This window comes from Notolepis coatsorum, assembly GCF_963971535.1.
Source record: "Notolepis coatsorum genome assembly, chromosome: 5".
Taxonomy (NCBI): Eukaryota; Metazoa; Chordata; class Actinopteri; order Aulopiformes; family Paralepididae; genus Notolepis; species Notolepis coatsorum.
The window spans coordinates 49,988,354-50,005,853 of NC_140169.1; the positions used below are offsets into that span (position 1 = coordinate 49,988,354).

Here is a 17,500-nt window from a genome sequence, read left to right on the forward strand (position 1 = left end):
AGTTTGTGTCTTTGATGTAAGACCTTCATGTAGTTTGTGTCTTTGATGTAAGACCTTCATGTAGTTTGTGTCTTTGATGTAAGACCTTCATGTAGTTTGTGTCTTTGATGTAAGACCTTCATGTAGTTTGTGTCTTTGATGTAAGACCTTCATGAAGTTTGTGTCTTTGATGTAAGACCTTCATGTAGTTTGTGTCTTTGATGTCAGACCTTCATGTAGTTTGTGTCTTTGATGTCAGACCTTCATGTAGTTTGTGTCTTTGATGTAAGACCTTCATGTAGTTTGTGTCTTTGATGTAAGACCTTCATGTAGTTTGTGTCTTTGATGTAAGACCTTCATGTAGTTTGTGTCTTTGATGTAAGACCTTCATGTAGTTTGTGTCTTTGATGTAAGACATTCATGTAGTTTGTGTCTTTGATGTAAGACCTTCATGTATGTAGTTTGTGTCTTTGATGTAAGACCTTCATGAAGTTTGTGTCTTTGATGTAAGACCTTCATGTAGTTTGTGTCTTTGATGTAAGACCTTCATGTAGTTTGTGTCTTTGATGTAATACCTTCATGTAGTTTGTGTCTTTGATGTAAGACCTTCATGTAGTTTGTGTCTTTGATGTAAGACCTTCATGTAGTTTGTGTCTTTGATGTAAGACCTTCATGTAGTTTGTGTCTTTGATGTAAAACCTTCATGTAGTTTGTGTCTTTGATGTAAGACCTTCATGTAGTTTGTGTCTTTGAAGTAAGACCTTCATGTAGTTTGTGTCTTTGATGTAAGACCTTCATGTAGTTTGTGTCTTTGATGTCAGACCTTCATGAAGTTTGTGTCTTTGATGTAAGACATTTATGTATTTGTGTCTTTGATGTAAGACCTTCATGTAGTTTGTGTCTTTGATGTAAGACCTTCATGTAGTTTGTGTCTTTGATGTCAGACCTTCATGTAGTTTGTGTCTTTGATGTAAGACATTTATGTATTTGTGTCTTTGATGTAAGACCTTCATGTAGTTTGTGTCTTTGATGTAAGACCTTCATGTAGTTTGTGTCTTTGATGTAAGACCTTCATGTAGTTTGTGTCTTTGATGTAAGACCTTCATGTAGTTTGTGTCTTTGATGTAAAACCTTCATGTAGTTTGTGTCTTTGATGTAAGACCTTCATGTAGTTTGTGTCTTTGATGTAAGACCTTCATGAAGTTTGTGTCTTTGATGTAAGACCTTCATGTAGTTTGTGTCTTTGATGTCAGACCTTCATGAAGTTTGTGTCTTTGATGTAAGACCTTCATGTAGTTTGTCTTTGATGTAAGACCTTCACCTTCATTCAAGACCTAAATTTCGATTAATAGTTCAAATGTTTTTTTTTTGTGTATTGTTTTTATTGACCTATAGTCCATTCATGCTGAGTGAATCACTTCCCCCAGTCACATTTGTGTATTCAAAATTTTTTGGGGAATAAACTGATAGAAAATATATCGAATCGAATCATGGTCAAATGAAGAGATTTCATGATGCATTGAATCGTTGCCTGAAGAATCGTAATCGAAATTAATCCTTGTGAGGTCGCATCGTTACACCCCTAAACCTGACCCAATCATTGTGGAATAGTTACGGTCAGGGTCAGGGTCAGGGTCAGGGTTAGGGTCAGGGTCAGGGTCAGGGTTAGGGTTAATCATGTAGCTAGTTACCTGCTTGGTGGGAGAGGTGGACTTGAGTCCCTCGTCTCGGTCAAAGGAGATGGAGAAGGAGGACGAGTGGGACAGATTGCTCTCCTGACTCGGGCTCCGGGAGAGAGAGGTGCAGGCCGACTCGAAGCTGGAGTCCCCGGACGAGTGCTCCATGTCCGCCAGGCGCAGCCTCTTCTTCTTGGGCGGAAGTTTCTCCGACGGCATCTGAGAGAGAGTGTCGCTCCGCTGCGGCAGCTGGAACTCCTCCACCACCGCCTGCTGCTGCTGCTGCTGCTTCTCCGGCTCCTTGGCCACGGCGGGAGCTTCCACCTCCTTCTCCGGCTTGTCCGGCTCTTCCGTCACCCTGATCTCCGGGACCTGGATGTTGGGCTGCCGGACCAGCTTGTGGGGGACGTGGTGGTAGGGCTGGCCGGGCGAGGCCGCGCGGGAGGAGAGGGAGGCCGGCTCGCTGTCGCTCTGCGGCTGCCGCTCCATGCTCTCGGACCTCAGCAACGCGGATTCGGGGCTGAGTGCGTCTTCGAAGGTATCCGTGTCCGACTGGTCTGCTGAGTATTGGCTCGGTGGACCTTTGTCCGGTGGCTGGTACTCGAAGGACTCCGACTTCTCAAAAGAGTTCGGCCGGCTGAGGGAGTTGGTGTGCTGGATGACCGATATGACGTTTCCCCCCGCTCCGGCTTTCCTGCTCTCGGAGTCCGGGAACGCCATGTCCTCGGAGCACATGCTGGCGCAGGTGTCGAAGCTATCCGACTGGCTGTGCACACTGCCGTACAGGGAGCCCTTCCCTGTGGGCGTGGCCCTGGCTCCGTCCAGGCTGCACGGTTTGCTGTCATAGTCGCCCATCATCTCTACCGATCCGCTACAGCTGCTGTCACAGTGTCCCGGGCTGTCTTCCTCATCCCCGACACTCTTCTGCTTCCGCCGCTTCCTCGTGGCGATTTCCGTCATGCCTACTTTGGTGCCATAGGCCGTGTGCTCCGGGACGCCCGGGCTGCGTTCGCCCATCTTCAGTGCCGCGGAAGGAGCCACGCTCTTGGGCACATGGACGTACCCCTCCGCCTCTACGCCGTGACCCTCGTGGGCCGAGTGCTCGAAGGCGGCCTGCCGTCTCAGCCTCCTGAGGCCTGCTGGGTAGAACACGTCATCCGAGGTCGTCATCTCGTCGAAGGAGTGGCTCACGCGGATTCCGGGGGGCAAATTGAGGTTGGTAGGGGAGGACGTGGGCATGGAGTTACTCCTGATGAGGAGCCCGGAGTCGGCAGGCAGCTCTAGGAGTCCGGTGCTGCTCTGGCAAGGCCCCGTGGGGTAGACGTTCCCATCCCCTTGTAGAAACACATGCTCCTCTGCAATCTTACCCGTCTCCAGAATGGCACCGCACTGCTTTAGGTTACTCAGACTCGGGTCCGCGGGCCCCACGGCACCAGCCATGCCCACGGTAATGGATTGTCTAGACCGGGAGTTGGGCCGATAGTACCAGGTTCGACCGAACATGATCTCCTCGTAGGATTTGGCGTTGGTGTTGGGAGGGCTGATCTGCTGCTCCGCGCTCTCGGACCGGGAGAAGTAGCCGGAGTCGATGCTCCCCTTGCCATGGGGGCTGAGGAGATTCAGGGACTGGCACTCCGAGTCCTGACCCTTCTTCTCGCTCAGCCGCAGGGCCAGGCGCTGCTTGATGGTCGGCGAGTCATCGAGCGCGTGTCCCACTTGGGACCCCGTCATGTGGTGTGACCCTTTCATCATGTCTGGGAATGGGGGACACTCCATGCCCCCCTGAGAGGGGATTCCCCCTGACTTGGGGATGATGAGGAGAGGCACTTTAATGGACCCGAGGGGCCGCTCTTCAGCTGGGTCAGCGTAGGCAGGCTCCACACCACCACCTACAGGCGAGACAGGGACATTGCAGAGTTGGGTCAGAGTGGAGTAACAGAGCAGAGTAGAATAGATTGCAATTAGGGATGTCCGATATTATCGACCGATATTGGCATTAAAATGTAATATCGGAAATGATCAGTATCATTTATTTAATTTGTTTGATTTATTTAACCTTTATTTACCCAGGCAAGCAAGTAAGAACATATGGGGGTCCCGCATATATCGGTATAGGTTGATATCGGTATCGGAAATTAAGAGTTGGACAATATCGGTAAAAAAGCCAATATCGAACATCCCTATTTACAATAGATTGGAGCGGGGTGGAGCAAAGCACATTGTAGATCAAAATAGAATACAGTAGAGCCTCTAGCACAGAGAAGGGTATAGCTGCACCATGGTACAGTATCTAACGGAACGTAGGCCAAATGCGTCCACATTTTTATAGGATTCTATCACATTTTCATAACAATAGCACCCTGCGCATTTTTCATTGAGGTTTCTTACAAATTAACGATGCTTTATCTTGTCCTTTATATGCCGATTATCATTAGAATCTCAAATTGTACCATATGTCCCCCTTTAGACAACATATGTAACGCTACCAGCGCACTTTTGTTAAGATAATTAGTTGGCCATTCTCGGTCGCTATACCGAGGTCGCAGTAATAGTTTAATGCTGTTCAGATCACGTCGGAGAATAGACACATCCCAGTGACCTGTGACCTGTGCTAACACTCTTGGGAAATGCAGTGTTGTAGTTCTAAACATTTTCAGCCTTTAATTTTAAACCAATGCTGCCATCTACTGACAACAAAAAAGTGTTGTCTAATCGTCACCTTGAGAGCTACTTCCGTATACAGCGCCGCCCCAAACCCATTCTAGAGATTCCCACTTTTTGCTGGGAGTGGGGCGTGGCCGCATTTGGTCCCAGACAATAAGAGTGGCCGCATTTGGTCCCAGACAATAAGAGTGGCCGCATTTGGTCCCAGACAATAAGAGTGGCCGCATTTGGTCCCAGACAATAAGAGTGGCCGCATTTGGTCCCAGACAATAAGAGTGGCCGCATTTGGTCCCAGACAATAAGAGTGGCCGCATTTGGTCCCAGACAATAAGAGTGGCCGCATTTGGTCCCAGACAATAAGAGTGGCCGCATTTGGTCCCAGACAATAAGAGTGGCCGCATTTGGTCCCAGACAATAAGAGTGGCCGCATTTGGGCACCGTGACATTATACAGTGGTTGGTAAAACTGAAAACAACATCATACAACCGTGATCCTGGCTTTCATCACTCATCTCTTTTTTTATTTAAATTTTTAATCTTTTTCCTCCTTCTTTTTTCCGTTTTTCTCCCCCTCCCAATGTTAGTCGTTATGCCAATTCCCAATCCCCTTCCTGGTCGTTGCGCACTCTACCCCCTACCGTCGGTCCGGGGGGGCGGAGACTATCACACGCTTCCTCCGACACATGTGTAGCCAGCCCACGCTTCTTTTCACCTGGCAGCGCGGACTCTCACTGGGGGAGTGTAACGTGTGGAAGGATCACACTACCTCCCCCAGATCCTTCCCTCGCCGTGCAGGCGCCCCGACCGAACTGTAGGAGTCGCTGTTTACAACGACCAGGACCCACCCTCGCCGGGTTTCCCACCCTCTAACACGGCCAATTGTGTCAGTATGGACGGTCGGCCAAGCCGGAGGCACCACAGCCGGATTCGATACCAGTGTCTCTGCGGTGGTAGGTAGGCGCTTATTCCGCTGCGCTACCCGGCCACCCCCATTACTCATCTCTTACGAAGTAACGATCCGTTCCTATCCTCGCTTGATTTGTGTTTTGTTTTGTTTGTCCTGTTTAATTTTGTGATCTCGTATGTTGCTTTACTTATTTTGTAATGTCGTTTCTCAGTTGATTTTGTTGTTGTAGACTCTTGTTTCAGGGTTTTTTTCTGAAACTGTCCATACATTGTATTGTGTTGGGAGCCCCTCAAAAATGAGATGCTACTAGGGATGCTCGATATTGGCTTTTTTACCAATACCGATATTCCGATATTGTCCAACTCTTAATTTCCGATACAGATACCGATACCGATATCAACCGATACCGATATATGCAGGGTTTCCCCCCAAAAAAACGTAATAATTTCAGGTAACTAATAATTTCACTGGATGCATTCAAAATGCTTTCTAAATGTAAGCATTCTCTGTGCAAAATATGATCATTAAAAAAGTTTAAATTAACATTACATATCTCTTGTTGTTGAATTAAACCAACATGCATACTTTTGACAATAAATAAAATAAGTATTGGTTCTTACTTGCTTGCCTGGGTAAATAAAGGTTAAATAAATGTAAAAAAATATATATATATATTGTTATTGTTTTTTTTTTTTTTTTTTACCGATACCGATATTTTCCGATATCACATTTTACTGCCGATATCGGCCGATAATATCGGACATCCCGAGATGCTACATCTCAAGGGGTTACTCCGAATAAAGAATTTCAATCTATCCTGAGCGGCGGCGTCACCTGCGCTCTTGTCGGCCTCAAAGGAGATCCGTGGCACGGGGCTGCCCTGGTCCGTCAGCGAGGCCGAGCCCTCCGCACCCCCCTCCTCCTGGTCCGTGTCCGTGCTGCTCTGCTCCCCGTCCGAGTGGCCCTCCTCCGCCTCGCCCACGGAGGAGGAGCACGCCCGGTCCACGTCCGTGCCGCCGCCGCGCGACAGGAGGGCCAGCTCGGAGAAGGGCGCAAGGCCGGCCTTGATGGCGTGGGCGTGTGACTTGCGGTGCTTGTACAGGTTGCTCTTGGTCTTGAAGGAGAAGCCGCAGGGCGTGCAGGGGTAGGGCCTCTCCCCCGTGTGCGAGCGGATGTGCTTCTTCAGCACGCTGGGCTTGGCGCAGGCTCGGCCGCAGTAGTGACACAGGTACTTCCCGGGCTTCTTGGCTTTCGACTCCTTCTTGGCGTACGACGCGCCCTCTTCCCCCGACTCCGCCTGGGAATACTGTCCGTAGGAGCCGGGGGGTAAACTGGGGGACTTCCGTCGGGGGAACCCTCCTCCTCCTCCTCCCGCCCCCCCGTGTGGGCCGCGGCGGGGGTGTCCCGCGGGGGGGTAGAGGTCGTCGGAGGGCAGTTGGCCGGCGAAGGGCCACGCGTGAGGCTCCAGGCCGGGCTGCGGCTTGGCCCCGGAGAGGAAGCGCTCGGCCTGTGTCGGGTGCTGGGGGTACGGCTGGCCCAGCTGGTAGGGGAAGCCCCTGGGGAAGCCCTGAGGGAAGGGCCCCTGAGGGAGGTCCTGACGGGCCCCCGGCGACAGCAGCTTCACGGGGTCGCCGGCCCCCCCGGCAGCCGGCGCTGCGTACTTCTGTTGGCCTTCGCGGTGCGAGTGCCGCTTCACCTCGGGGTCGGCGAAGGTGCTTCGCCTGGCGGCGGCGGACGATTCCGACACCCACTTCCTCTGCAGGGGAACCTTCTCCCTCACCGACGCCTCCTTATTTGGACATGTCTGCCCCCCTGCTCCCCCGGCTGCATCGCGAGTCTCCATTCTCCCCGACTCCCACTCGTCAGTTCGGCAGGGGGCGGTTCTAAGATGGTTATAGAAGGTTAGAAGGTTCTAGAACTGCCGGGCATAATGGCTACTTAAAGCTACAAGGGTCCACTGGGGTTCTCGGAGAAACAGGAAAGGCACCCATGGCTGAAGCCGACTGATCCACGCAGGAAACAGGAAGTGGAGATGGAGAACGATGGCGGGGTTTAGGATGACGACATCACTCTGCCTTTTGTTTCAGATCTCTTCCAGTTCAATGAGCGAGGAATCCTCTCGTGATCTACAAGACAAGGACACAAGGTGTCACCGGTGCAAAGCATTTGAACTGGTGTTGTACAATGTTGCTATGTTTTCTAATGCAACAATTGACAGGAAATAACCGTGTTGTGTCCAAACAGAATTGCAGTGAAACAGAGACAGTGGGAGGTGTGTTGAGGCGCGGGTTAGTTCTCAGTTCGTTCTGTACGCGCTCCTGACAACCTGATTCATTCATATAAACAATACGAATTGTCACTTTAAGCATAGAAACTAGGGCTGTCAGTTTATCGCGTTAATTAGATTAATTTATTACACAGCAAATTATCGCGTTATGAAAATTAACTCAAAATTAATTACAAAAAAAAGTTTTTTTTGTTTTTTTTATAATTTTCTTTTTTTATCTCATTTATTCCATAAGAACGTAGAATACACATTACAGACTTTTTTTTATATGGTCCATTTGCATGTTCTTGGTATCTGATTCTAGGGACATCTATGGATCTCAGGGAATGTATTCCCAGTGTCAGAAATACTGTGTCTGTTACTAGGCTTGAGTCAATTGTAATGAACCAAATGAGAATATCAATACAATTTTTTTTATCTTTGACTGTGAATAACACCATGCTCAAATTGACCAGACCTGAAAAATCTAAGCAAATTAATAGATGGAAGATGATTAAACAGAAGGTTTTGTAGATACAGTACTGAATTCTGCCATCCGGATACATGCAATTTGAAATATGATTATAGAATATAGAATATCAGGCATAAAATGGTTATGCGATTAAAATGCGATTAATTAGATTAATTAATTACAAATCCTGTAATTAATTAGATACATTTTTTTAATCGCCTGACAGCACTAATAGAAACATTTACAAAGTTTTGACTTGTAGAGCGTGTTACTACTAAGACGTATCTTCTCACTGTATAGCTGCTAGCAGCTAAGTAAAGCACACTGTGCTGCATTGTGGGATATGGACTCGGGAGGACTGATGGCTTCAAGCACCATGTGGGGTGTTTGTGTGTGTGTCGTGTATGTTTGTGTGTGTATGTTTGTGTGTGTCGTGTATGTTTGTGTGTGTATGTTTGTGTGTGTTGTGTATGTTTGTGTGTGTCGTGTATGTTTGTGTGTGTATGTTTGTGTGTCGTGTATGTTTGTGAGTGTGTTGTGTATGTATGTTTGTGTGTGTGTGTTGTGCATGTTTGTGTGTGTTGTGTATGTTTGTGTGTGTTGTGTATGTTTGTGTGTGTTGTGTATGTTTGTGTGTGTGTCGTGTATGTTTGTGTGTGTGTTGTGAATGTATGTTTGTGTGTGTGTGTTGTGCATGTTTGTGTGTGTGTTGTGTACAGGGCCGCCTCAGGGGGTGTGCGAGCAGTGCGGTCGCACAGGGCCTCGCGGGAAGGGGGGCCTCGCAAAAAAAAAAAAAAAAAAAAAAAAAATATATATATTTTTTATTAATTTTTTTTATTATTATTTTTTATTTTATTTAATTTTTTTTGCGAGGCCCCCCTTCCCGCGAGGCCCTTTTTCATCACAGACCTAAAATCTAGTTTTGCTTATATGCTTATATATTTCACATTAGACACGTTTGTAGAATGTGTCTGACTTGTTCCGGGCTCTGCGGCTCTGCAGATACACTATTGGAGGCAGCTCTGAGGCTCTGCAGCAGAATTGGTTTCAATGAGGGGAGGGGTTACAGGTAAGGTAGCGTCTGACTATTCCGCGCGTGCAGCATTGGAGGTTATGCCAGCCAAGTTGAAGAGGACATCGTTCGGCAGATGGACTGAAGATGAAAGTTGTTGCATGTTAGACAGTTCAGTCAGGCTAGCCATCCCGGCTAAAGACAGGGACAGCTAGTTAGCTTTAGCTACGTTATAATATTGAGTGCTAACGTGTGGTTCAGTCGGGATAGCCATGATGATGTCATCATGTCGGCTAGTAGCTAGCTTAGCTAAAGGCTAACTAGCGTTAGCTAACCTATTAAGAGGAGCGAGGCGAGGCGAGTGGATGTCTTTTCAAAAGAAGGAGAAGAGAACTTGTGAGCAGATAAATCTGTTAGGCAGCAATACGCCGAAAGGTGTCCAGTCTGCCGGAAAGTACAGTACTCGAAGAAGAAGAAGAAGAAGAAATTACACCGTGGGCCAAGTCTCCTTCCAACTTTACCATTGGCGCCGGCCGCGCCGCATTCATTGATACTGCGTTATGGTGAGTCAACCTATGATTATATACCCGCCGTGGACCTGTCCTGACCTATCTATCTTTCTCTCTCTCTGGAGCCAAACTGGTCGACTAGCTAATATATAGTACTACTAGTAGCTAACTGTGTGTGCCTGGTGAGAGCACCTGGCTGTATGTAGACAGTAGCCGCATAGCTTGTTAGCTGTTAGCTAACGCAGAAGCAAGCTATGCGGCTACTACATGCAGCCAGGTGCCTGATTGAGCTAACTGTTTAGCGTCAGCTGGGAACGTTCGTTTGATGCTATCAGTTAGCCTTGAGAATAGCAGGCCCTGGCACTCTGACTACGACATCATCTTTGACAGAAGATGTAGTCGGGCCTGCACCATGACAAGGCTCTGGCCATAGCTTTGTCCCGACAGCGAGAGGCCTTTCGTCAACGTGGAGACCTGTGTTGCGGCCTTTCGCCCTGCGTTCCTCGTGCAGGTAAAATGTCATGACATTACCCCACTCTTCCTTCCTTCCCCTCCCGAATGTTTTGTTAATAACGATGTTTTTTTCCAGGCAAAACATATGCTACTTCACAACATTTGGAGATACGACATGTGCTGTGTGTGAATGGTCGTTTGTGTAGCTTGGGTAGCGTTGGGCCGTTGGCCAAAGCTGTGTGTCACGTGGCCTGGTGTCACAGTACCTGGCTAGCCTATTTAGCTGATGTCGGCCATTGGCTCCTTGCTGCTTTGGTTTCTCTGGTATAGACGCTCTTCTTGTTGGATTTAAGTGTTGATCTCTGTGTATGTTTGTGTTTGTTGTGTATGTTTGTGTGTGTTGTGTATGTTTGTGTTTGTTGTGTATGTTTGTGTGTGTTGTGTATGTTTGTGTGTGTTGTGTATGTTTGTGTGTGTTGTGTATGTTTGTGTGTGTTGTGTATGTTTGTGTGTGTGTTGTGTATGTGTGTGTGTTGTGTATGTTTGTGTGTGTTGTGTATGTTTGTGTGTGTGTTGTGTATGTTTGTGTGTGTTGTGTATGTTTGTGTGTGTTGTGTATGTTTGTGTGTGTTGTGTATGTTTGTGTGTGTTGTGTATGTTTGTGTGTGTGCTGTGTATGTTTGTGTGTTTTGTGTATGTCTGTGTGTGTGTTGTGTATGTTTGTGTGTGTTGTGTATGTTTGTGTGTGTGTTGTGTATGTTTGTGTGTGTTGTGTATGTTTGTGTGTGTTGTGTATGTTTGTGTGTGTTGTGTATGTTTGTGTGTGTTGTGTATGTTTGTGTGTGTTGTGTATGTCTGTGTGTGTTGTGTATGTCTGTGTGTGTTGTGTATGTTTGTGTGTTTTGTGTATGTTTGTGTGTGTGCTGTGTATGTTTGTGTGTTTTGTGTATGTTCGTGTTTATAGAACATTACATATAATGTTGACTAATATTTGATAATGTATAATATAAATGTATACTGTATAATACTATTTGATAATGTATAATACTATTTGAGCATGTATAATAATATTTGATAATGTATAATAATATTTAATAATACTAGATAATACTATATGATGCTTAATTCAAACTCAATCAAAGCTTTATTTATTCTCGAAAGGACAATTACCCTAATTTTCAATGTCGTTGAGACTTACAGACAATGCATAATGTTTTTTTACAATATAATAATAATAAATAATTATGAATAACTCCATCTATATAGCACTTTTCATACATGGACCGCAGCCCATGAGAAAGAGAATCATCAATTATGAATCCTAGATACTTATATTGAGATACAGACTCATAAAGTACAGTGGTGAGTAAGGACTTTAAAATGTGATGAATCTCAGCGCTCCATGGAAGACCGAATCCAGCGAGCGTAGGCATTTGGAGGATGCATGCATGTATATAACATCACCACAGTCCAGACCAGCACAGACATACAAGTGGCAGCAACCAGCCTATTTCTAGCCTCGAAGCAGAAACAAGCCTTGTTCCTAAAATAAAAACCCAGTTTCAACTTCAGTTTTTTAGCTAGTTGATGCTGAGTGTGGGGCGTAAAAGAAAGAGAATCATCAATTATGAATCCTAGATACTTATATTGAGATACAGTCTCAATCTCAAGGCCCTGACAAGTGGCGATAGAAGGACGGTTCAGTGTCTTGGATTTAGCATTTGAAAACACCATAAGTTTAGTTTTGTCAGCGTTCAAAACTAGTTTTAAGTCACACAGGGTACATAGTACAATATTAAAAGCTAGTTGTAGTTGACAAAGAGCCTGATGTGATGTAGAAGCAGAGCAGTATATCACAGTATCAACGGCATACAAATGAAATCAAGATTGTTAAAGGAAAACTCCAACATTTTGGGAAATTAGCTTATTTGCCATCTACCCTGGAGTTAGACAAGAAGATGCATACCCTTTTCTTCTCTGTGCATGCAGTAGGAGTAGGAAGACGTTGGGAACTAGGCTAATGGAGGAACCTACTTCCAGTGACTGACGCTAAGCTAGGCTAACGGTGCGCGTCTTCCTACTCCTACTGCATGCACAGAGAAGAAAAAAGGTATGTATCTTCTTGTCTAACTCCAGGGTAGATGGCAAACAAGCTAATTTCCCAAAATGTTGGAGTTTTCCTTTAATATATCAAATGAATAATAACGGTCCCGGGGCCGAGCCCTGTGGCACGCCCTTGGATATACCAGAGGTGATACCTTCTGCCTGCACGCACTGTGATCTGCCTGATAGATCATCTTCAAACCAACAGACAGCTTGTTCTGACAATCCTACACTGATAAGTCTTTGCATCAATATTGCCTGATCCACAGTATCAAAAGCCTTAGATAGATCAACGAAAAGGGCTGCACAATGTCGCTGGTTGTCCAGGGTTTCAATAATATCATTTACAACTTTTAAGGCCACTGTTGCTGTACTATGTTTTTTTCTAAAACCTGATAAAATATTGTTAGTAGATAAGAACACCTACTAATTCTTATCTTATATAGTAATTCCTATCTACTAATTCTTACTGCGATGAGCAGCAGAGTTGTTAACAGATTGTTCAGATAGTTCTAGTGTGAATAAAATCACAATGATTTTAGTCAGTTTGATAACTGGCAGTATGTGTATGTATGTATGTATGTATGTATGTATGTATGTATGTATGTATGTATGTATGTATGTATGTATGTATGTATGTATGTATGTATGTATGTATGTATGTATGTATATATAAATGTATATATGTGCTATATGTAGGTATATAGTTGTATATATGTATAACAAATGGCTAGAGGAACTATACAGGGTAACATACAGTTTTGGCAAATATGAATAAGGTATTATTAAAAATGTTATTGTAATTCAATATAAGTCTAGTAATGTATGAATTAGTAAATAAAATATAGTATGTTCTGATGAGTAAATAGGGGTGGGATTAAATAAGTGTATGCTTCTTCCCACTCCTTTTCAAATATGTAAAATATATATATAACATATATATATATATATATATATATATATATATATATATATATATATATATATATATATATATATATATATTGAGTTTGACTTTTTTGTTTGTTCTTTGTTATTTATATTTTTTTATTTGTTTATATACGTTTGTTATTTGAACAGTTTTTTATTTTATTTTTTTGTATCTACTTTTTCTCCCATTTTCAAATGTTCTCCCATCCCAATTTCGTATCGTCCAATTCTAACCTCCCCTGTCTCGAACGCTGTTAGGCCACGCCTCCCACAAGCCGGCTGCAATGTGGACGAAGCCTTACATCACGTGTCCCCTCCGGTACTCGAGGAGGCAGCCGTCGCATCTTTTCACCTGCACAGCGTGATCTCTCAGCGTCGGGGGTCTGCGTGGGAGGGACACGCTGCCCCCGTTGCTTCCTGATTCTGCTGCGCAGGCGCACCAACCGACCTGTAGGAGTCGCTGTCCACAACGTCCGATCCCCACCCACCAGCTTCCCACCCTCTAACACTGCCAATTGCGTTAGTATGAACGACCAGCCAAGCTGTTAGCAATGCAGAGAGCTGGGCTCGAACCCAGCATCTCCTGCATTAGTGGCGAGCGCCTTGCCCACTGCGCCACTTAGCCATCCTTATTTGAACGGCTTAAGGCTATACATGTACTTGATGTTTGTTTCTTATGTTGCATATTTGAAATAAACTTCAATCAAATCAAAATCACGATGAGCAGCAGAGTTGTGAGCAGACAGTTCAGTTAGTTCTGCTGTGAATAAGTGAGTCGACTCCTTCCTCCCACCCTCCACCTGGTGACTCACTGACACATCCTCCACGCAGCTCCTAAACACACAAAAGGTGTATAAATAGCAGTGCTGGGGTGGAAGTGACGTGCGTGTGTGTGTGCGTGTGTGTGCGTGTGTGTGTGTGTGTGTGTGTGTGTGTGTGTGTGTGTGTGTGTGTGTGTGTGTGTGTGTGTGTGTGTGTGTGTGTGTGTGTGTCTGTGTGTGTGTGTGTCTGCCATCGACTGCATATAATAGCAGCTTTATAACTTATGCCTCTCATTCACACATTCATTCACACATTCATTCACACATTCATTCACACATTCATTCACAATTCACTCACACATTCACTCACACATTCACTCACACATTCACTCACACATTCACTCACACATTCATTCACTCACACATTCACTCACACATTCACTCACACATTCACTCACACATTCACTCACACATTCACTCACACATTCACTCACTCACACATTCACTCACACATTCACTCACTCACACATTCACTCACACATTCACTCACACATTCACTCACACATTCACTCACACATTCACTCACACATTCACTCACACATTCACTCACTCACACATTCACTCACACATTCACTCACACATTCACTCACACATTCATTCACTCACACATTCACTCACACATTCACACACTCACACATTCACTCACACATTCACTCACACATTCACTCACACATTCACTCACACATTCACTCACACATTCACTCACACATTCACTCACACATTCACTCACTCACACATTCACTCACACATTCACTCACTCACACATTCACTCACACATTCACTCACACATTCACTCACACATTCACTCACACATTCACTCACACATTCACTCACACATTCACTCACTCACTCACACATTCACTCACACATTCACTCACACATTCACTCACACATTCACTCACTCACACATTCACTCACTCACTCACTCACACATTCACTCACACATTCACTCACTCATTCACTCACTCACACATTCAGAGAGAGACAGACAGAGAGAGAGAGACATAGAGAGATACACATAGAGACACAGAGAGACACAGAGACATAGAGACACACAGAGAGACACAGAGACACAGAGACACAGAGAGACACAGAGACACAGAGACACACAGAGACACAGAGACACACAGAGACACAGAGACACAGAGACACATAGAGACACAGAGACAGAGACACAGATACACAGAGAGACACAGAGACACACATAGACACAGAGAGACAGAGAGACAGAGACACAGAGACACATATAGACACAGAGAGACACAGAGACACAGAGACACATATAGACACAGAGACACACAGAGACACAGAGACACACATAGACACAGAGAGACAGAGACACAGAGACACAGAGACACATATAGACACAGAGAGACACAGAGACACAGAGACACATATAGACACAGAGACACACAGAGACAGAGACACAGAGACACATATAGACACAGAGACACACAGAGACAGAGACACAGAGACACATATAGACACAGAGACACACATAGGGTGGAAACTGTCAGTGGAAAATAAAGGAGTGAAAGTCATGCTTTCCACTGAGCTCTTGGGCTCGAGGACCTTGAAACCATTACTGGACTGTGTGTGTGTGTGTGTGTGTGTGTGTGTGTGTGTGTGTGTGTGTGTGTGTGTGTGTGTGTGTGTGTGTGTGTGTGTGTGTGTGTGTGTGTGTGTGTGTGTGTGTGTGTGTGTGTGTGTGTGTGTGTGTGTGTGTGTGTGTGTGTGTGTGTGTGTGTGTGTGTTTGTTTGTTTGTGTGTTTGAACCTTTTCCACAACAGCATTCAGAGGAATGGATGGATGGATGGATGGATGGATGGATGGATGGATGGATGGATGGATGGATGGATGGATGGATGGATGGATGGATGGATGGATGGATGGATGGATGGATGCAGACCATTTTTGACTAATTATTCCGTTACAACTGCCTCAAGTTGGATAACATGGTGGTCTATAAATAACCATGACAACACACACGCCGCTCTGCTTCAACTTGGAATACACCGTGTTTACTATCTGAAGCCCATCAAACGTCTAGGAATAAAACGAAATGAAGAAATGTCAATGCTCTTAAGCTGCAACGTCCTTTATATGGGAAGTTTTTCGGATTTTTTGCAACCGGCACTTTGGCGACCCCTAGTGGCTCGGGTGTGCATATTTTGTAATTCAATATATATATCGAATGAAGGCTTATTTGTTGCCTGTCGATAGCGACAAGATCCGACCAAATCTGTTCAGCGGTTCTCGAGTTACATGCCGGTATCTGAGGCTTGTGCAAAGTACACCACTCCCGACTCAGGCTGCAGTAGTTCCGTCAATCTAGATCGGATCTCGAAAATGATTGTGGATCGTTGTAGCCAATGAGTGTGGCTTCCAATGATACCCCACATGGGGATCTAAATAAAGAAAACAAAAAACACGAAGAAACACGAAAACAGGAAGAGCAAAACAGCCGAATGGATTGAAGTCTATGAGAAAACTGAGTTTTTCTTTGTACACAGTTTACCAAAATCACTCCTAATCACTCATTTCTGAATGGATCTTTATGAAAATTGGATATGTACTACATACGGCTGCAGGCTATGGCTCCGTCTGGATTTGTAAGCCATACCACCTTCTGGGGAAATACTACCTCTGGACTACTAACTACTACAGAAAAACTTGAGTAACAAGTTTTTTTACAACTCAAGTTCAGACCTATGTTACTCTATTACGTTAGCACTAAAAGTAAAAAAAAAATCTGGAATCAGAAACTTCAGAATGTCATCTTTCAAAAGAGACCAGGCTCATGCATGTGCTATAAGTATAAAGTATGTTGTTTTGGTTTGCAAAAAAAGTATGCAGTCCTCAAGTTCAAGTAAAAAAATTTCCACTTTTCTGCCCGCTTGTTAAGAGGTTCTCTCTTCTTACCACTTTGTCACTGCAGCTCACATGTATGACGTGTGTTTGTTGAAGGGGGCGTGGCTCAGCCACTAAAGGGGGGCGTGGCTCAGCCACTAAATGGGGGCGTGGCTCAGCCACTAAAGGGGGCAGGGCTCAGCCACTAAGACGCAGGGACCACTGGAGAGAGAGAGAACAGAGAAAGTGAGATTGGATTAGAGTGTGTTGTCATCATGCAGCACAAGTACAGTACAACCAGAAGAAGTTTGACATCCAACCAGAGAGTGCAAAAACAGTAAAGTGCAATAGTAATATACAATGTACAGATGAGTAATAGTGCTAATTATTGCTGTCAGGCGATTAAACAAAATAATCTAATTAATTACAGGATTTGTAATTAATTAATCTAATTAATCACATTTTAATCGCATAACCATTTTAGGCCTGATATTCTATATTCTATAATCATATTTCAAATTGCATGTGTCCGGATGGCAGAATTCAGTACTGTATCTACAAAACCTTCTGTTTAATCATCTTCCCTTTATTCATTTGCTTAGATTTTTCAGGTCTGGTAAATTTGAGCATGGTGTTATTCACAGTCAAAGATAAAAAAAAATGTTGTGTGATATTCTCATTTGGTTCATTACAATTGACTCAAGCCTAGTAACAGACACAGCATTTCTGACACTGGGAATACATTCCCTGAAATCCATAGATGTCCCTAGAATCAGATACCAAGAACATGCAAATGGACCATATTAAAAAAAGTCTGTAAATGTGTATTCTACGTTCTTATGGAATGAATGAGATAAAA

The 17,500-nt window shown here is 44.7% G+C and overlaps 1 protein-coding gene across 1 annotated transcript in view; it reads right to left on the bottom strand.

Moving 5' to 3' along the window:
* hivep2a (HIVEP zinc finger 2a) overlaps positions 1-16,831 on the bottom strand; it is a 56,053-nt gene extending 39,222 nt beyond the window's left edge. The window contains exons 1-3 of the mRNA XM_084314729.1: positions 16,714-16,831; positions 6,060-7,351; positions 1,671-3,544 (exon numbers count right to left, since the gene is read on the bottom strand). Coding sequence (XP_084170855.1) covers positions 1,671-3,544; positions 6,060-7,068 — 2,883 coding nt within the window. The 5' untranslated portion in view covers positions 7,069-7,351; positions 16,714-16,831. The remainder of the gene's footprint in view (positions 1-1,670; positions 3,545-6,059; positions 7,352-16,713) is intronic.
* Positions 16,832-17,500: the final 669 nt, after the last annotated feature.